The following is a 16,725-nucleotide window of genomic DNA, read 5'->3' as shown; positions in this document are numbered from 1 at the left end:
GTGGTGTTTAGGTTGTGTGAAAATGAAGGGTTGAAGAAGGGTATATATAGGAGAGAGGGGGGTAATGGTTCGGCCATTATGGGTGGGTTTTGGGAGGGAAAGTGGTTTGAATTTGAAGGGTGAGGTTGGTGGGGATTTATGAAGGATGGATGTGAGTGGTGAAGAGAAAGATGGGATTTGATAGGTGAGGGGTTTTTGGGGAAGAGGTGTTGAGGTGATTGGTGAATGGGGGAAGAAGAGAGAGAGTGGTAGTGGGGTCCTGTGGGGTCCACAGATCCTGTGGTGTTAAGGAAAAGTCATCCCTGCACCAAATGGCATCAAAATTCACGTTTTGAGCCAATTCTGGCGTTAAACGCCGGGCTGGTGCCCATTCCTGGCGTTTAACGCCAGGTTCTTGCCCTTTCCTGGCGTTTAACGCCAGTCTGGTGCCCCTTTCTGGCGTTAAACGCCCAGAATGGTGCCAGACTGGGCGTTAAACGCCCAACTGCTAGGCTTACTGGCGTTTAAACGCCAGCAGCATCTTCCTCCAGGGTGTGCTGTTTTTCTTCCTGTTTTTTTCATTCTGCTTTTGCTTTTTTCATTGTTTTTGTGACTTCTTATGATCATCAACCTACAAAAAAAAGATAAAACAACAAAGAAAACAGTTAACTATAAAACATTGGGTTGCCTCCCAACAAGCGCTTCTTTAATGTCAGTAGCTTGACATAGGACTCTCATGGAGCCTCAGAAATGCTCAGAACCGTGTTGGAACCTCCCAACACCAAACTTAGAGTTTGAATGTGGGGGTTCAACACCAAACTTAGAGTTTGGTTGTGGCCTCCCAACACCAAACTTAGAGTTTGACTGCGGGGGCTCTGTTTGGCTCTGTTTTGAGAGAAGCTCTTCATGCTTCCTCTCCATGATGACAGAGGGATATCCTTGGGCCTTAAACACAAAGGATTCTTCATTCACTTGAATGATCAACTCTCCTCTATCAACATCAATCACAGCCTTTGCTGTGGCTAGGAAGGGTCTACCAAGGATGATGGACTCATCCATGCACTTCCCAGTCTCTAGGACTATGAAATCAGTAGGGATGTAATGGTCTTCAACTTTGACCAGAACATCCTCTACAAGTCCATAGGCTTGTTTTCTTGAGTTGTCTGCCATCTCTAGTGAGATTTTTGCAGCTTGTACCTCAAAGATCCCTAGCTTCTCCATTACAGAGAGGGGCATGAGGTTTACACTTGACCCTAAGTCACACAAGGCCTTCTTGAAGGTCATGGTTCCTATGGTACAAGGTATAGAAAACTTCCCAGGATCCTGCCTCTTTTGAGGCAGTTTCTGCCTAGACAAGTCATCCAGTTCTTTGGTGAGCAAAGGGGGTTCATCCTCCCAAGTCTCATTTCCAAATAACTTGTCATTCAGCTTCATGATTGCTCCAAGGTATTTAGCAACTTGCTCCTCAGTGATATACTCATCCTCTTCAGAGGAAGAATACTCATCAGAGCTCATGAATGGCAGAAGTAAGTCCAATGGAATCTCTATGGTCTCATTTTGAGCCTCAGATTCCCATGGTTCCTCATTTGGGAACTCATTGGAGGCCAGTGGACGTCCCTTGAGGTCTTCCTCAGTGGCGTTCACTGCCTCTTCTCCCTCCCAGGATTCGGCCAAGTTGATGGCTTTGCACTCTCCTTTTGGATTTTCTTCAGTATTGCTTGGGAGAGTACTAGGAGGGAATTCAGTAATTTTCTTGCTCAGCTGACCCACTTGTCCTTCCAAGTTTCTAATGGAAGACCTAGTTTCAGTCATGAAACTTTGAGTGGTTTTGATCAGATCAGAGACCATGGTTGCTAAGTCAGAGGTATTCTGCTTAGAGCTCTCTGTCTGTTGCTGAGAAGATGATGGAAAAGGCTTGCTATTGCTAAACCTGTTCCTTCCACCATTATTGTTATTGAAACCTTGTTGAGGTCTCTGTTGATCCTTCCATGAAAAATTTGGATGATTTCTCCATGAAGGATTATAGGTGTTTCCATAGGGTTCTCCCATGTAATTCACCTCTTCCATTGAAGGGTTCTCAGGATCATAAGCTTCTTCCTCAGATGAAGCTTCCTTAGTACTGCTTGGTGCATTTTGCATTCCAGACAGACTTTGAGAAATCAAATTGACTTGTTGAGTCAATATTTTGTTCTGAGCCAATATGGCATTCAGAGTGTCAATCTCAAGAACTCCTTTCTTCTGACTAGTCCCATTGTTCACAGGATTTCTTTCAGAAGTGTACATGAATTGGTTATTTGCAACCATTTCAATCAGTTCTTGAGCTTCTGTAGGCGTCTTCTTCAAATTAAGAGAGCCTCCAGCAGAGCTATCCAAGGACATCTTGGACAGTTCAGAGAGACCATCATAGAAAATTCCTATGATGCTCCATTCAGAAAGCATATCAGAAGGACACTTTCTGATTAATTGTTTGTATCTTTCCCAAGCTTCATAGAGGGATTCTCCTTCCTTCTGTCTGAAGGTTTGGACTTCCACTCTAAGCTTACTCAATTTTTGAGGTGGAAAGAACTTTGCCAAGAAGGCATTGACTAGCTTTTCCTAAGAGTCCAGGCTTTCTTTAGGTTGAGAATCCAACCATGTTCTAGCTCTGTCTCTTACAGCAAAGGGGAATAGCATTAGTCTGTAGACCTCAGGGTCAACCCCATTAGTCTTGACAGTGTCGCAGATTTGCAAGAACTCAGCTAAAAACTGATGGGGATCTTCCAATGGAAGTCCATGGAACTTGCAATTCTGTTGCATTAGAGAAACTAATTGAGGCTTAAGCTCAAAGTTGTTTGCTCCAATGGCAGGGATAGAGATGCTTCTCCCATAGAAGTCGGGAGTAGGTGCAGTAAAGTCACCCAGCACCTTCCTTGCATTGTTGGCATTGTTGTTGTTTTCGGCTGCCATGAGTTCTTCTTCCTTGAAGAGTTCGTTCAGGTGCTCTAAAGAGAGTTGTGCTTTGGCTTCTCTTAGCTTTCTCTTTAAGGTCCTTTCAGGTTCAGGATCAGCCTCAACAAGAATGCCTTTGTCTTTGCTCCTGCTCATAAGAAAGAGAAGAGAACAAGAAAATGTGGAATCCTCTATGTCACAGTATAGAGATTCCTTAAGGTGTCAGAGGAAAAGAAGAGTAGAAGACAGAATTGGAAAATTCAAACTTAACAGAGAAGATAGAGTTCGAATTTTGCCCTAAGGGATAGTGTTAGTCCATAAATAGAAGGATGTGAGAAGGAGGGAAGTAATTTTTGAAAATTAAGTGAAAAATTTTGAAAACATTTTTGAAAAACATTACTTAATTTTCGAAAATGAAAATGGAAAAGAAATCAAGTGATTTTTGAAAAAGATTTTGAAATTAGAAGTCAAAAAGATTTGATTGAAAACTATTTTGAAAAAGATGTGGTTAAGAAGATATGATTGATTAAAAAAATGTGATTGAGAAAATATGATTTGAAAAGCATTTTAAAAAAAAAGATTTGATTTGAAAATTAAAAACTTGACTAACAAGAAAAGATATGATTCAATCATTAAACCTTTCTCAACAGAAAAGGCAACATACTTGAAATGTTGAATCAAATCATTAATTGATAGTAAGTATCTTTAAAAATGGAAAGAGATTGGTTTTGAAAAAGATTTGATTGAAAAATTGATTTGAAAAAGATTTGATTTTGAAAAGATTTTGAAAACTTAGAAAAAAATTTGATTTGAAAACAAAATCTTCCCTTCTAGCCATCCTGGCGTTAAACGCCCAGAATGGTATCCATTCTGGTGTTTAACGCCCAAAATGCTACCCTTTTGGGCGTTAAACGCCCAACCAGGTACCCTGGCTGGCGTTTAAACGCCAGTCTGTCCTTCTTCACTGGGCGTTTTGAACGCCCAGCTTTTTCTGTGCAATTCCTCTGCTGTATGTTCTGAATCTTCAATTCTCTGTATTATTGACTTGAAAAGACACAAATTAAAAATATTTTTGGATTTTTAATAATAAGGACAAACCAAAATGCAACAAGAATCAAATAACAATGCATGCAAGACACCAAACTTAGCAGTTTGTATACTACTGACACTAACAAAATGAAAATGCATATGAGACACACAAAACAATCAAGTCAAATTGAATTCAAAGATCAGAGCAAGTAAATCATCAAGAACATCTTGAAGATCACTTAGACATATGAATGCATGCAATTGACACCAAACTTATGATGAGACACTAGACTCAGACAAGAAATATTTTTAAATTTTATGATTTTGTAAATTTTTTTTGTGTTTTTCGAAAATTAAGTGAAAAAAAAGATATCAAAATTCTTAATGAGAATTCCAGGAATCAGTGCAATGCTAGTCTAAGACTCCGGTCTAGGAATTAGACATGGCTTCACAGCCAGCCAAGCTTTCAAAGAAAGCTTCGGTCCAAAACACTAGACATGGCCAAAGGCCAGCCAAGCCTTAGCAGATCACTGCTCCAAAAGCAAGATTGATAAGAAATCAACAAGCTCTTGTGGTGATAAGTTGAAACCTCGGTCCAATGAGATTAGACATGACTTCTCAGCCAGCTAGATTTCAACAAATCATCATGAAACTCTAGAATTCATCTTCAAGAATTTCGAAAAAAATAAATACCTAATCTAAGCAACAAGATGAACCGTCAGTTGTCCAAACTTAAACAATCCCTGGCAATAACGCCAAAAACTTGGTGTTATTGCCGGATCTTGGCACTGATGTTACCAAAAGCTTGCTCAAAACTTGAACAATCCCCGGCAACGGCGCCAAAAACTTGGTGCTGTTGCCGGATTTTGGCATTAATGTTACCGGACAAAAGGCTTGTTCAAAACTCGAACAATCCCCGGCAACGGCGCCAAAAACTTGGTGCGCGAAATTGTGAACAATACTTTTTCACAACTCTCATAATCCCCGGTAATGGCTCCAAAAACGTGGTAGCTCAATACCATGGCATTACACAACTTCGCACAACTAACCAGCAAGTGCACTGGGTCGTCCAAGTAATAAACCTTACGCGAGTAAGGGTCGATCCCACGGAGATTGTTAGTATTGAAGCAAGCTATGGTCATCTTGTAAATCTTAGTCAGGCAAACTCAAATGATAATGGTGATGAACGAAAATAACACAAAGGTAAAGATAGTGATACTTATGTAATTCATTGGTAGGAACTTCAGATAAGCGCATGAAGATGCCTTCCCTTCCGTCTCTCTGCTTTCCTACTGTCTTCATCCAATCCTTCTTACTCCTTTCCATGGCAAGCTTAAGCAAGGGTTTCACCGTTGTCAGTGGCTACCTCCCATCCTCTCAGTGAAAGCGATTGCATATGCTCTGTCACAGCATAGCGGAATTCATCTGTCGGTTCTCAATCAGGCCGGAATAGAATCCAGTGATTCTTTTGCGTCTGTCACTAACGCCCCGCCCTCAGGAGTTTGAAGCACGTCACAGTCATTCAGTCATTGAATCCTACTCAGAATACCACAGACAAGGTTAGACCTTCCGAATTCTCTTGAATGCCGCCATCAATTCTCGCCTATACCACGAAGACTCTGATCTCACGGAATGGTTGGCTCGTTTGTCAGGCGAGCACTCGGTTGTCAGGCGATCAACCATGCATCGTGCAATCAGGAATCCAAGAGATATTCACTATGGCCTTAGTTGCTTGTAGAACAAGAGTGGTTGTCAGTCACTTTGTTCATGGGTGAGAATGGTGATGAGTGTCAATCATCACCTTCATCAAGTTGAAGAACAAGTGATATCTTGGATAAAGAACAAGCGGAATTGAATGGAAGAACAATAGTAATTGCATTAATACTCGAGGTACAGCAGAGCTCCACACCTTAATCTATGGTGTGTAGAAACTCCACCGTTGAAAATACATAAGCATAAGGTCTAGGCATGGCCGAATGGCCAGCCTCCCAATGATCTAAGATAGCATACAAAATGAAGATAGCTACCAAAATCTTCTTAATACAATAGTAAAAGGTCCTACTTATAAGAACTAGTAGCCTAAGGTGTACAGAAATGAGTAAATGACATAAAAATCCACTTCCGGGCCCACTTGGTGTGTGCTTGGGCTGAGCAATGGAGCAAATTTCGTGCAGAGACTCCTCTTGGAGTTAAACGCCAGCTTTAGTGCCAGTTTGGGCGTTTAACTCCCATTTGGGTGCCAGTTCCAGCGTTTAACGCTGGGATTTCTTGAGGTGACTTTGAACGCCGGTTTGGGCCATCAAATCTTGGGCAAAGTATGGACTATTATATATTGCTGGAAAGCCCAGGATGTCTACTTTCCAACGCCGTTGAGAGCGCGCCAATTGGGCTTCTGTAGCTCCAGAAAATCCACTTCGAGTGCAGGGAGGTCAGAATCCAACAGCATCTGCAGTCCTTTTTGGTCTCTGAATCAGATTTTTGCTCAGGTCCCTCAATTTCAGCCAGAAAATACCTGAAATCACAGAAAAACACACAAACTCATAGTAAAGTCCAGAAAAGTGAATTTTAACTAAAAACTAATAAAAATATACTAAAAACTAACTAGATCATAACAAAAACATACTAAAAACAATGCCAAAAAGTATACAAATTATCCGCTCATCACAACACCAAACTTAAATTGTTGCTTGTCCCCAAGCAACTGAAAATCAAACAAGATAAAAAGAAGAGAATATGCAATGAATTCCAAAAACATCTATGAAGATCAGTATTAATTAGATGAGCGGGGCTTTTAGCTTTTTGCCTCTGAATAGTCTTGGCATCTCACTCTATCCTTTGAAATTCAGAATGATTGGCTTCTTTAGGAACTTAGAATCCAGATAGTGTTAATGATTCTCTTAGTAAAGTATGATGATTCTTGAACATAGCTACTTATTGAGTCTTGGCTGTGGCCCAAAGCACTCTGTCTTCCAGTATTACCACCGGATACATACATGCCACAGACACATAATTGGGTGAACCTTTTCAGATTGTGACTCAGCTTTGCTAAAGTCCCCAATTAGAGGTGTCCAGGGTTCTTAAGCACACTCTTATTTGCCTTGGATCACAACTCTTATTTCTCTTTTCTTTTTTTTTTGATTTTTTTTTCAGTTTTTTTTAAATGCTTTTTCTTGCTTCAAGAATCATTTTAATGATTTTTCAGATCCTCAGTAACATGTCTCCTTTTTCATCATTCTTTCAAGAGTCAACATTCATGAACCACAAATTCAAGATACATATGCACTGTTTAAGCATACATTCAGAGAACAAAAATATTACCACCACATCAAAATAATTAAACTGTTATAAAATTCATAATTCATATTTTGTTTTTTTTTTGTTTTATTCTTTGATCTTTTGTTCTCTTTATCGCATTTTTAGTTTGTAATATTTCTCTAAATTATATACTATTGTATGAAATTGTAGTAATACTTTATTGTCTTTGCTTTATGATTATAGGGTGAAAATTTGTGTGATAGAGTGTTACAAGAATATAATTTTGATGAATTTTCTAATCTTGTTCGCATGGGAATCCAAATTTTGAATTAAGGTTTATGTATAGGAGTTGAAATTGAAAGGTAGAACCCTAGAAACAAAAAGAAAAGCCAAAAATAGAGTAGATGGAATGGCAATATGGCATGGTGTGGACACATGCATGGTTAACGCGAGTGGTAAGCATGATGGTTGAAGTGCCAACCCATCATCACAACCATAAAGAATATTCATCATAATAGTAACGGTAGTAAACCCATCCATAAATTGGCATTTACTTTCGTACTAACTTAATACACAATATATTGCATTTAAGGTTGGGAGTGAGTTAAGCCACCTCATGAGTTAGTTCAAGTTTCACTTATTAATAGTTCGATAAGCTAAATTCGTGAGTTAGTGAGCCAAGTTTAAGTTTGAAATTGAGCTCATAAATTAAATAAGCTGAGCTTGAGCTTGAATAAGTTCAACTCATTAGCTCGTGAGCTGACTCGATTATATATATATATATAATTATTAATACACATATCTTATATACATTTAATCTATATTTTTAATATTATATATATACATATAAAATAGTACTATATATAATTATATATATTAATAATCTTAATCATTTAAAATTTTATATTTATTTTTTACATATAATTTTGATGTATGATATAAATAAAAAATTTACAATTTATTCTTAGATAACAATATATAAAATTGATCGTTTTAAATATTTTTTAAAATATATAAGTTATACTTTATTGATATATATAAATTATGTATTTATGTTTCTATTATTTGACTCACCTCGTGAGCTCGAGCTAATTCGTGAACTTTCGGTAAGCCGAACTTAAGCTTAAGAAATAGGCTCGATTATTAATAAATCGAGCCATGAATCAAGTTCAATTTTTATTTTCGACTCACTTCGAACCCTAATTGCATTGGTGAGTTTTAGGAAGCCCAACTTCAGAGAACAGTACAGTTTCCTGATGCTCATGATGGCCGGGCATTTGCACTTTCAAGACACTTTAATCTTTTACATGGATAACAATATGATGGAGCAAAATGGTATTAAAATAAAATCAAAATTGGTAAACTATAGGAGATAAAATCAAAATAAAAAAAGAATTAAATTTATTAAATAATGAATTAACAAATTAGTGAATGGAGCAACATCATTGTCGTTGCTTCAACCGTGTTTTTCTCCCACAAATTGCAAATTTAGGCTCTTCTAATAATCTGTTGTCACGAATTCCTCTCATACTTTTTTTTCTACCCTCCTATAATAAGCCTAGTGGATCTATATAACCTCTCCCTCTTTATTCCACCAAAACTCACACCCTTCACAAAATAATAAATCAAATAATTACATAGAGAGTTAGAAAAAAGAGAGAGAAGAGAGATCACAAAAACTGCTCTGATCTACTCTCTTGTCATTCATGCATCTGTGATTAGATGATAAAAAGATAACAAAATAAGATTATGTTGTCACAAAAATCATCGTAATCACAGATTCATGAGATGATGTTAATAAATTGGCGCTAGTCATCGATCTTGGTAAAAAAATAATGGAGATACAGCGAATGAGAGAATTGATTAGAATGTGGTCTACCTTGCAGATCAACCGTCTCTCACTTGTAGGTGGAAACCATACCGCTGCTAGATTCTGCACTCGCTAGAACCCAAATTTTCTTGTGACTAGCTCCTCTACTCTCTTTCTCAAAATATTCTGTTTTTTAATTATACTTGTTCTTATACCTTTGTCGTCTTAAACATTATTCTATTCATTTATTCTATCTATTAATTGTCTCAATCGTCATATCATAAATATGGCGTTCGAACTCATCGGTGTCATTGCATTGAAATCAAAACACTATGTCAACTTCAAGAAAAGCATTATCAAGCATTTGCCTAAAAGCCCACGTTACTTTATCAATAGGCTCATCCCAAGTTCCAAGTTCATGAAGATTGTTTTTTGTTTGTTCCTCATGATATTCGCATTTGCCACCTTGAATAGCATCATGAGATCGTCTTACTTCACATTTGAGAAAATCTCTTATAAAGAAACGGAACAGAAGGATCTGCTTACCGAATCTATTGATAAGCAGCAAGTTAGCTATGATTCGGTCAACATAGAGCAGCTATTGGGTGTTCTTTTCCATGACCTTACAAATGAAGGGTTCAAGAAACCTACCCAGCGCAATGCAATTTTCATGACCAATGATAACAATGCGGACCCAGGAATAGGGCCTAGCATTGTTTCTGAGTACAACATGGAACTTGTTTTGTTGAGTGATTTGGAGAAGCAGAAGAACGTAATCGACAACAGTGTGGACTTTGTTTTCACCACAGATTTCCCAGCGGCTTCAAAGTTCATCGACAGGACACTGAAAGTTGATGGGGTTGTCGCCTTTCTGGCCCGCGATAACCCCTCGGGGAAACTCTATAAGCCTTCCAACTACAAGATGGTTTATCTGAGGCGCTTGAATCTCATTGCTGTGGCCATGATAAAAAAGGAAGAACTTGATCATCATGATCAGCCACCGCTAATGGTGGCTGCGCCTAGAAAGCTTTTTGGCTACTCCTCTGACGCAAAGAAAGCTGCACTGCGAAACCTTGAAGATGTCTTGTTAGAGCCTCCAAGAGCCTCATCGGGAAAATCAAGACAATATTTGAGACGCGTCAAGTAAGTAAAACACTTAATTTTAGACAATTGATCAAAATATAATAATACAAATTTATTTTATTTAATTTATTATTTATAATTTTATAGAATTTTTTTAATTTTATATATGTAACATCTATAGTTACATGTTTATTTATTACATTTGAAATTACTCATTTATTTTAACAATAATTAAAAAGTATGAAACAAAAAATTTTAAACTACTTTAATCTGTTTTTTATTATTTTTTAAATATTTTTAAAAATTTTAGATTAATCTAATTACTTTAATTCCTAACATATATTTTTATTACTTTTAAATTTTTTAATAATTTCAATAATAATGTAAGATGAATTAGTTATTTTGTCATTTAAAAAAATAATTTATTTATAATAATAATAATTTTTAAAATTTAAATGTGCTTCAATAAAATTTATTCTTTTAAAAAATTGAAAACAAGAAAAAAATGATATCTTTACTATTTTCTTTTTACCTTAAATTCATTGTCTAGCTAATTATTAGAATGTATATACCTATCATAGGGAATGCATGCAGTTTGCACTAATTTCATAAATATTTAATAGATATCTTCCAGATTTGATGGGTGATTCCTTGGAGAGTTACCCTCGTAGAGTTTTCATTGATGTGGGATTGGCGGAGAAAGAAGGAGAAAGAAAAAGTGATTGGTTCCACAAGAATTATCCAACAAGGAACAAAAACTTCGAAATGTACAAAATAAATATCGACATGATTACGGCGGAAGAGGCGTCAACGAAAGAAGTGTCACAAATAGGGATGTCAGATTGGCTGCGAAAGAATGTGAAAGATGAGGAATTCGTGGTGATGAAAGCGGAGACAGAGGTGGTGGAAGAGATGATAAAAAAAGACACTATTGGACTGGTGGATGAACTTTTCTTGGAGTGCAAGCCACGTCAAAAACAAGAGAACAATAGAAACCGTAGGGCTTATTGGGAGTGCTTGGCACTGTATGGAATGTTGAGGGATAAAGGTGTAGCCGTACATCAATGGTGGGGTTAAAAACTCAAAAGAAACACAACAACAATGGATATTTTGATATCTTGTTTATTGTAATGTTTGCAGTAAGAGAATTGTCTTATTGCATGTGCGTGTAGGTATGAAAAATAAAAGAAATAGATACTCAAAAGAGTTGATTTTTTTATTTTCTTGGACTGATACAGAGAAAGTATGCATCATGGTTAAATTTATCTTCGAAAAATTATTCATTGTACAAATTAATTTTTGAAAGATACTTTTTTAATTAAATTCGTCTTTTAAAAATTTTAAGTTAGTCATTTTAATCTTTTTATCACTTTTACTGTTAACTGCGTCAAAATTTGTTGATGTAGCATGTTAAATGACATCATAATACATATCTAATAGTCCTAATTGGTAGCTAACATGATAAGTTTATAAAATTAGATCAAATCAATTCTAAATTGAGAAATTCCATGTCTCAAGTTCTCCTTTCAATTAGGTTTTGATTTTATCTAATTTCATAAATTTATTATGCTAATAGTTAATTAAGACTTTTATTTGTGTATTACAGTATATCACTTAATGTACTACATTAATAAATTTTGGCACTATCAACGAACAAAGAAAATGATAGAAAGACTAACAAAATTAATTTTAAATTTTTGAATGACGAATTTTATTAAAAAAAATTTTGTGGACTAATTTAAAAGATAAGTAATTTTTCAGGGACAAATTTAATCATTAATATAAAAGATATTTTTTTATCTTTTTCTAATTTTTATTATCAATCAATTTTAACACAATATATATAGAGAGAGAAGAAAGAGAGAGAGAGAACAATAGTGTATATAATATTATTCTTTTATTAGAAAAAAAACTTGTTAACATAAATGAAAATGATGTAACAATAATAAATCAAAAGAAAATAATTGAATTAATATATATTTAAAGGGGCATTCTACTATACAAATTAAAGTGGTAGAGAGAGAAAATAAATTCTTTTTATAGTTATTTTTTATTATTTTATTGTTATTTAAAATGTAGGTCCTATTTTTTTCACTTTCTCTTTCATCCCATAAAAAAAATCTATAAACTTACATCTTTACCTAATTCACCATATTAAAAATGGATAAAGCTCTTTTAAATTGAGAAAAGTCAATAAAATAAAAAAGTGAGAATGTAATTATTCTTAAATTAATGTTGAAGGACTCACACTTGATAAAAGTGATAAATTTTAAAAAAATATTTAACTAATTTGTGTCCTAAAAATATACTTTAATATTGATAATTAAAAATGTTTGTATAAAAATTATAAAGTTTAAATTTTTAATATATTTGTTGTTTATTTATTAAAAGAAAAAATTTAAAAATTTCTATATACTAATAGTAATCTTAACATGTATTTTTAGAATACTAGTTAAATCTTTTCTAAAAATAATATCCTTTAAAATAAACAAAAGTATAAAGTAATAAAGTAAATGATTAATGATCATTGAATTTTTAATAAAAAATATTAGAGTCAACACTTTTTATTAATATTAGCACTTTGACCCAACATTTTATTTTATATTATTAGAGTTTAGGATTCACAGTGTAGCTAACACAATATTTTTTTTATCAAAATCAGTTTCTATTATAAAAATATATCTTAAAATATAAATGCACATTAAAAATAAATTAAATATATAATTAAAATTCAGCATCTATATATTTCATGTCAATGGTTTCATCAACATTGTTTTTGAGAAACAATTTCTTATTGAGCTCCCCTAGGGAACCAATTAGGGTCCAGCCAACTTCTGCCAACTTTTTAATGGATTGGATTTTAAAGTCCATCTTAACAAAGATAATTAAGTTGATATACATGGATGTTTCTTTTGCTAAGCATTATAATGCTTCTTTTTTATATTAAATAGATCTTTTTTAATGTATTTTTCGAATTTTTTATATTGCAAATTTTGATATTTCTATTTTTTTAAGAATTAGATGATTTTTTTTTTAAATCCTATAGCTGGACATTTCTTTTATTAAGCATTGTGATGTTTTTTATATTAAATGGATATTTGTTTTATATATTTTTACAATTGTTCAAAAACAACCCATGTTCCACCACTCCTTCTTTAAACAACTCCTGAAATTGAACCAGATTGTACTTTCCACAAAACTGCACCACTCACTGAACTTATCGTTGCAAAGAATTATTCTGAATGCACCAGCCTCCATAGCCACAAGGCTCTTCTCCACTCTCGCGGTCTCGCCTCTACTACAAACCAGTATTTTTTCCTTTGCCTTCTCTTGTTCAATTGTTCCTATCTTGCACAGAATACTGCACCACAACTACAATCAGAAATAGTTTATTATATCTTCGGAATTGGAAAAATTAAATTCAAGAAGTAGGTTATTGAATTCTTACGCGTGTCTGTCAGTTGCATTAGCCAATTTTGTATCTAAACCACTAATGAGTACGTAAAATTTCTTTTGCGGCATACCACGAGCAAGGCTTTTACTCTGAGAGTATATACAAGATTAGAATTGATATTCTCGTATGACGGTAAAAGAGAGAATCTGTGTGTATTGTTGTTGGAGTGTGCAGGTTAATATGAAAGAAAATGAGAAGGTTTTTATAGTTTTTAATTAGATTTAATTAAAGAATTTCTAATTATTTAAATTTTAAATTTAAAAAATTTAAAATTAATTATTAATAATTATAATTAATTGAATTGTTCAATTCTGAACTGGTTACACACTTAATTCCTTATACTTTTCCTTCCTTATTATATTCATCTACTGTAACTCTCAAGATCTAATATGCCATCAGTATCATAGTCCTAAATGAATCTTTTTTGTAACTGAAAAAAAAAAGTCTCCTTGTATTCAATGCTTCATTTTTAAGTGGAAAATTTTACAACAAAGTATATTTTATATCTCCATATTATCTATTTAATCAATTTGGTTTTAAATACCAATTTTTTAATACTTTTAAGTAATTAACGAGACGAGTCTCAAATGTTGTCATTATAGACTTAAACTTTTCACTCATAGCACCAAAATATAATATCCCACAGAAAATGAAATAATTTTTCTTTATGATATATCAAATGAAAATTGTTCTTAAAGTGTTGAATTTGCCTTTAGAATAGTCTGTTGAATTAGCATAGTTATTGTCCTTGAAGTTTGGAGTCATGCGGTCAATTTTGTTAGTCAACCTACCATGTGTCAGAAAGACATAGGTCAATCTGAGATAGTCACGCTAGTCACCGATTGTTATTAGTCATCACAAACAACACATATTATGTATATATAAAAACCGACCCCTTATATACAATATATGTTAAAATATAAAATACACAATGAAAATGAATTAAACAACATATATAGTTATATACAAATCCATGATAACTCATTTTTAGTATGCATATAATATTTTTGAATCACTTACAATAATAATAATAATAATAATAATAATAATAATAATAATAATAATTGTATTATGAAAATAATTAGTGTCAATAATGTAATTTTTTGCAGTTTAGTATGACATTAATATTCCTCCAAATTAAATCTTAATAATAGTGAATTTTTTGTACTATAAGAAATAAACTGTAGATTGAAAGAAACATAAGGGTAAAATTATATATAACTCATCCATCATCCATGGGAAACATTTACCAAATTTTTACTCCCAACAATCAAATATTCTCTACTAAAATATTTTGTAATTAAATATTAAGAGAATTATTAAAAGAAAATGTATTAGCTAGCTACGAACTTCGAATGATATATACATAACTAATATAAAGGAGAATAACAAATTATTCTAAGACATAGTCAAATTTTGCAACTAGAAGTTGTTGAAAATCAAATATCATTAGTAAGTTTTTGATGATTTTGGTTTATCCACGTTGGAAAGAAAAGCGATCTAAAAAACCAAATTTAAAAGCATGTGTGATAGCTATAGTCGATAATCTCATCACCTTCTTTTGAAACGGAAAAAAGACAGACCTACATTGACTTTGACATTTTAGTTATTTTAATTAACTTTTTAATTAACATTGAATAAAATTAAGGGTTCTAATAATGAACATAAATCAGCTCATGTGTTGTGTTGGATAACCCAAAAAAACGAACTCTATATTATATTGCTTTGAGAAGAATAGCCTACCAAACCACGAACTGATAGCTTTTTTTACTCTTATTGGAGTGTGTTTATATGCGACTTAAATTTAGACTATTGAATCTATACAAATACATATTATTAGTTAATTTGGTATATTAATTTAATTCAGATATTAGAAGAACTAAGTTAACCTACACAAAATAAGTTTGAAAAAAAATTAACATTTACTCTTGTTGTTTGGCATGTAAAATACTTTGTGAAATTAGAAAAAAAAAGATTAAGTATTCATATTTTCGTCCAAAAAGTAAAATCAAGCCTAATAAACTAAAAGGTCCACTAATAAAGGAGGCATTTATAGGCATACTCGACCTCCTTAAAGAGGTTGGACGTCGACAAATAAGTTTTATCTCTACTTTTTCAAACAAGTAACTGTCCCCGCAAAATTCGTCTACAATCTCTATCTTCACCCCAAAAAAGATAGATCTTGACAAACTCCCAAAATAAAGAGAACGATTATCCATCAGAAAAGATGGAACTACTCCAGCAAATGTGGTTATCAACTCTACTATAAATATACTGACACCCCTCAGATATAACACATGTTATAAGCTACTAAAAATCTGCCTAAAACTCTTGCTAACTTAAGTATCGAAGTCTCTTGCATGTATCATCCCCCATCTCTTCACGAGGAACTTAGACAAGCGCAGCACCTCGGCAACAACAAATCAGATGCTGTCACAAAAAGAGATCTGGACCTCACGTTCAGGTCCAATTCAACGTTTCAGGTAACCCTCGAAACATTAAGCTAATATGATCATGATTATTAATTAGTAAAAGTTTTCGGAAAAACTTTAAAAAATATATAAGAAAATCTTAAATTTTCTATATTTTTATAGAGAAAGTATGGAGAGCCAATGAATTTAGCGTACAATGTGTACAATAGGGATAAAATTGAAATTAACATCAAATAATAAATAAATAAATAAATTTTAATAATTATCAATTTGAAATTCAAACTAAATAAGGATTTGCAACAGTTACGTAAACTCCAAAAACGGCCTTATTCTCTCCCATCTAATGTGACTACCTTCTCACCCAGTCACTTCCTCTCTCACCGGTGCCGCGCCGCCACAGACACCCGCCGCTGTCACCCATAGCTCACGCCGATTTGCGCACCACGAACACCCAGCAGCACCGTCGCGCAGTTTGCGTCGTTCCCGTAGTCTCGCATAGCGCTAGTCGTGCAGCCCCTCCCCTGCGCCGATAGTTTCTCCCTCTCAACGTCGTCATTCGTGACGTATAGGGGACACACAAGTGTGTTGTTTTCATACGTCCATCACGCCTCGTAAGATCGTAAATGGAGACACTCCATTCGCACACGTTGCGTCCGTCGCGCACCGCCATGGCTGCCGCCACCTTCAACGACGTTGCCTCCCCCTACATAGGTATTGGTCCAAGATCAACGTAGGACAGCACAACAATAATTGTG

General features: G+C 34.2%; 1 protein-coding gene and 1 non-coding gene across 2 annotated transcripts; both read left to right on the top strand.

Moving 5' to 3' along the window:
- The first annotated feature begins 2,412 nt into the window (after window positions 1-2,412).
- On the top strand, window positions 2,413-2,520 carry LOC112793839 (small nucleolar RNA R71). Its single transcript, XR_003198531.1, has one exon. It is a non-coding gene; the product is annotated as a small nucleolar RNA R71 (small nucleolar RNA).
- Window positions 2,521-8,791: 6,271 nt separating this feature from the next.
- On the top strand, window positions 8,792-11,303 carry LOC112789232 (uncharacterized). Its single transcript, XM_025831041.3, has 2 exons — window positions 8,792-10,144; window positions 10,708-11,303. Exons 1-2 carry the CDS (start codon window positions 9,288-9,290, stop codon window positions 11,159-11,161), a joined length of 1,311 nt encoding a protein of 436 aa, XP_025686826.1. The 5' UTR covers window positions 8,792-9,287; the 3' UTR covers window positions 11,162-11,303.
- The last annotated feature ends 5,422 nt before the right edge of the window (window positions 11,304-16,725 follow it).

The sequence above is a fragment of the Arachis hypogaea genome, chromosome 3 (genome assembly GCF_003086295.3).
Source record: "Arachis hypogaea cultivar Tifrunner chromosome 3, arahy.Tifrunner.gnm2.J5K5, whole genome shotgun sequence".
Lineage (NCBI taxonomy): Eukaryota > Viridiplantae > Streptophyta > Magnoliopsida > Fabales > Fabaceae > Arachis > Arachis hypogaea.
Note: the sequence above shows the minus strand (reverse complement) of the source record. Positions and strands in the feature narration are given on the sequence as shown.

Bases quoted from the DNA above. Each gene is read 5' to 3' on its own strand.
- LOC112789232 (XM_025831041.3), top strand. From the start codon at position 9,288: ATGGCGTTCGAACTCATCGGTGTCATTGCATTGAAATCAAAACACTAT. The intron at 10,145-10,707 runs GTAAGTAAAACA...AATATTTAATAG, and splicing joins CAATATTTGAGACGCGTCAA to ATATCTTCCAGATTTGATGG.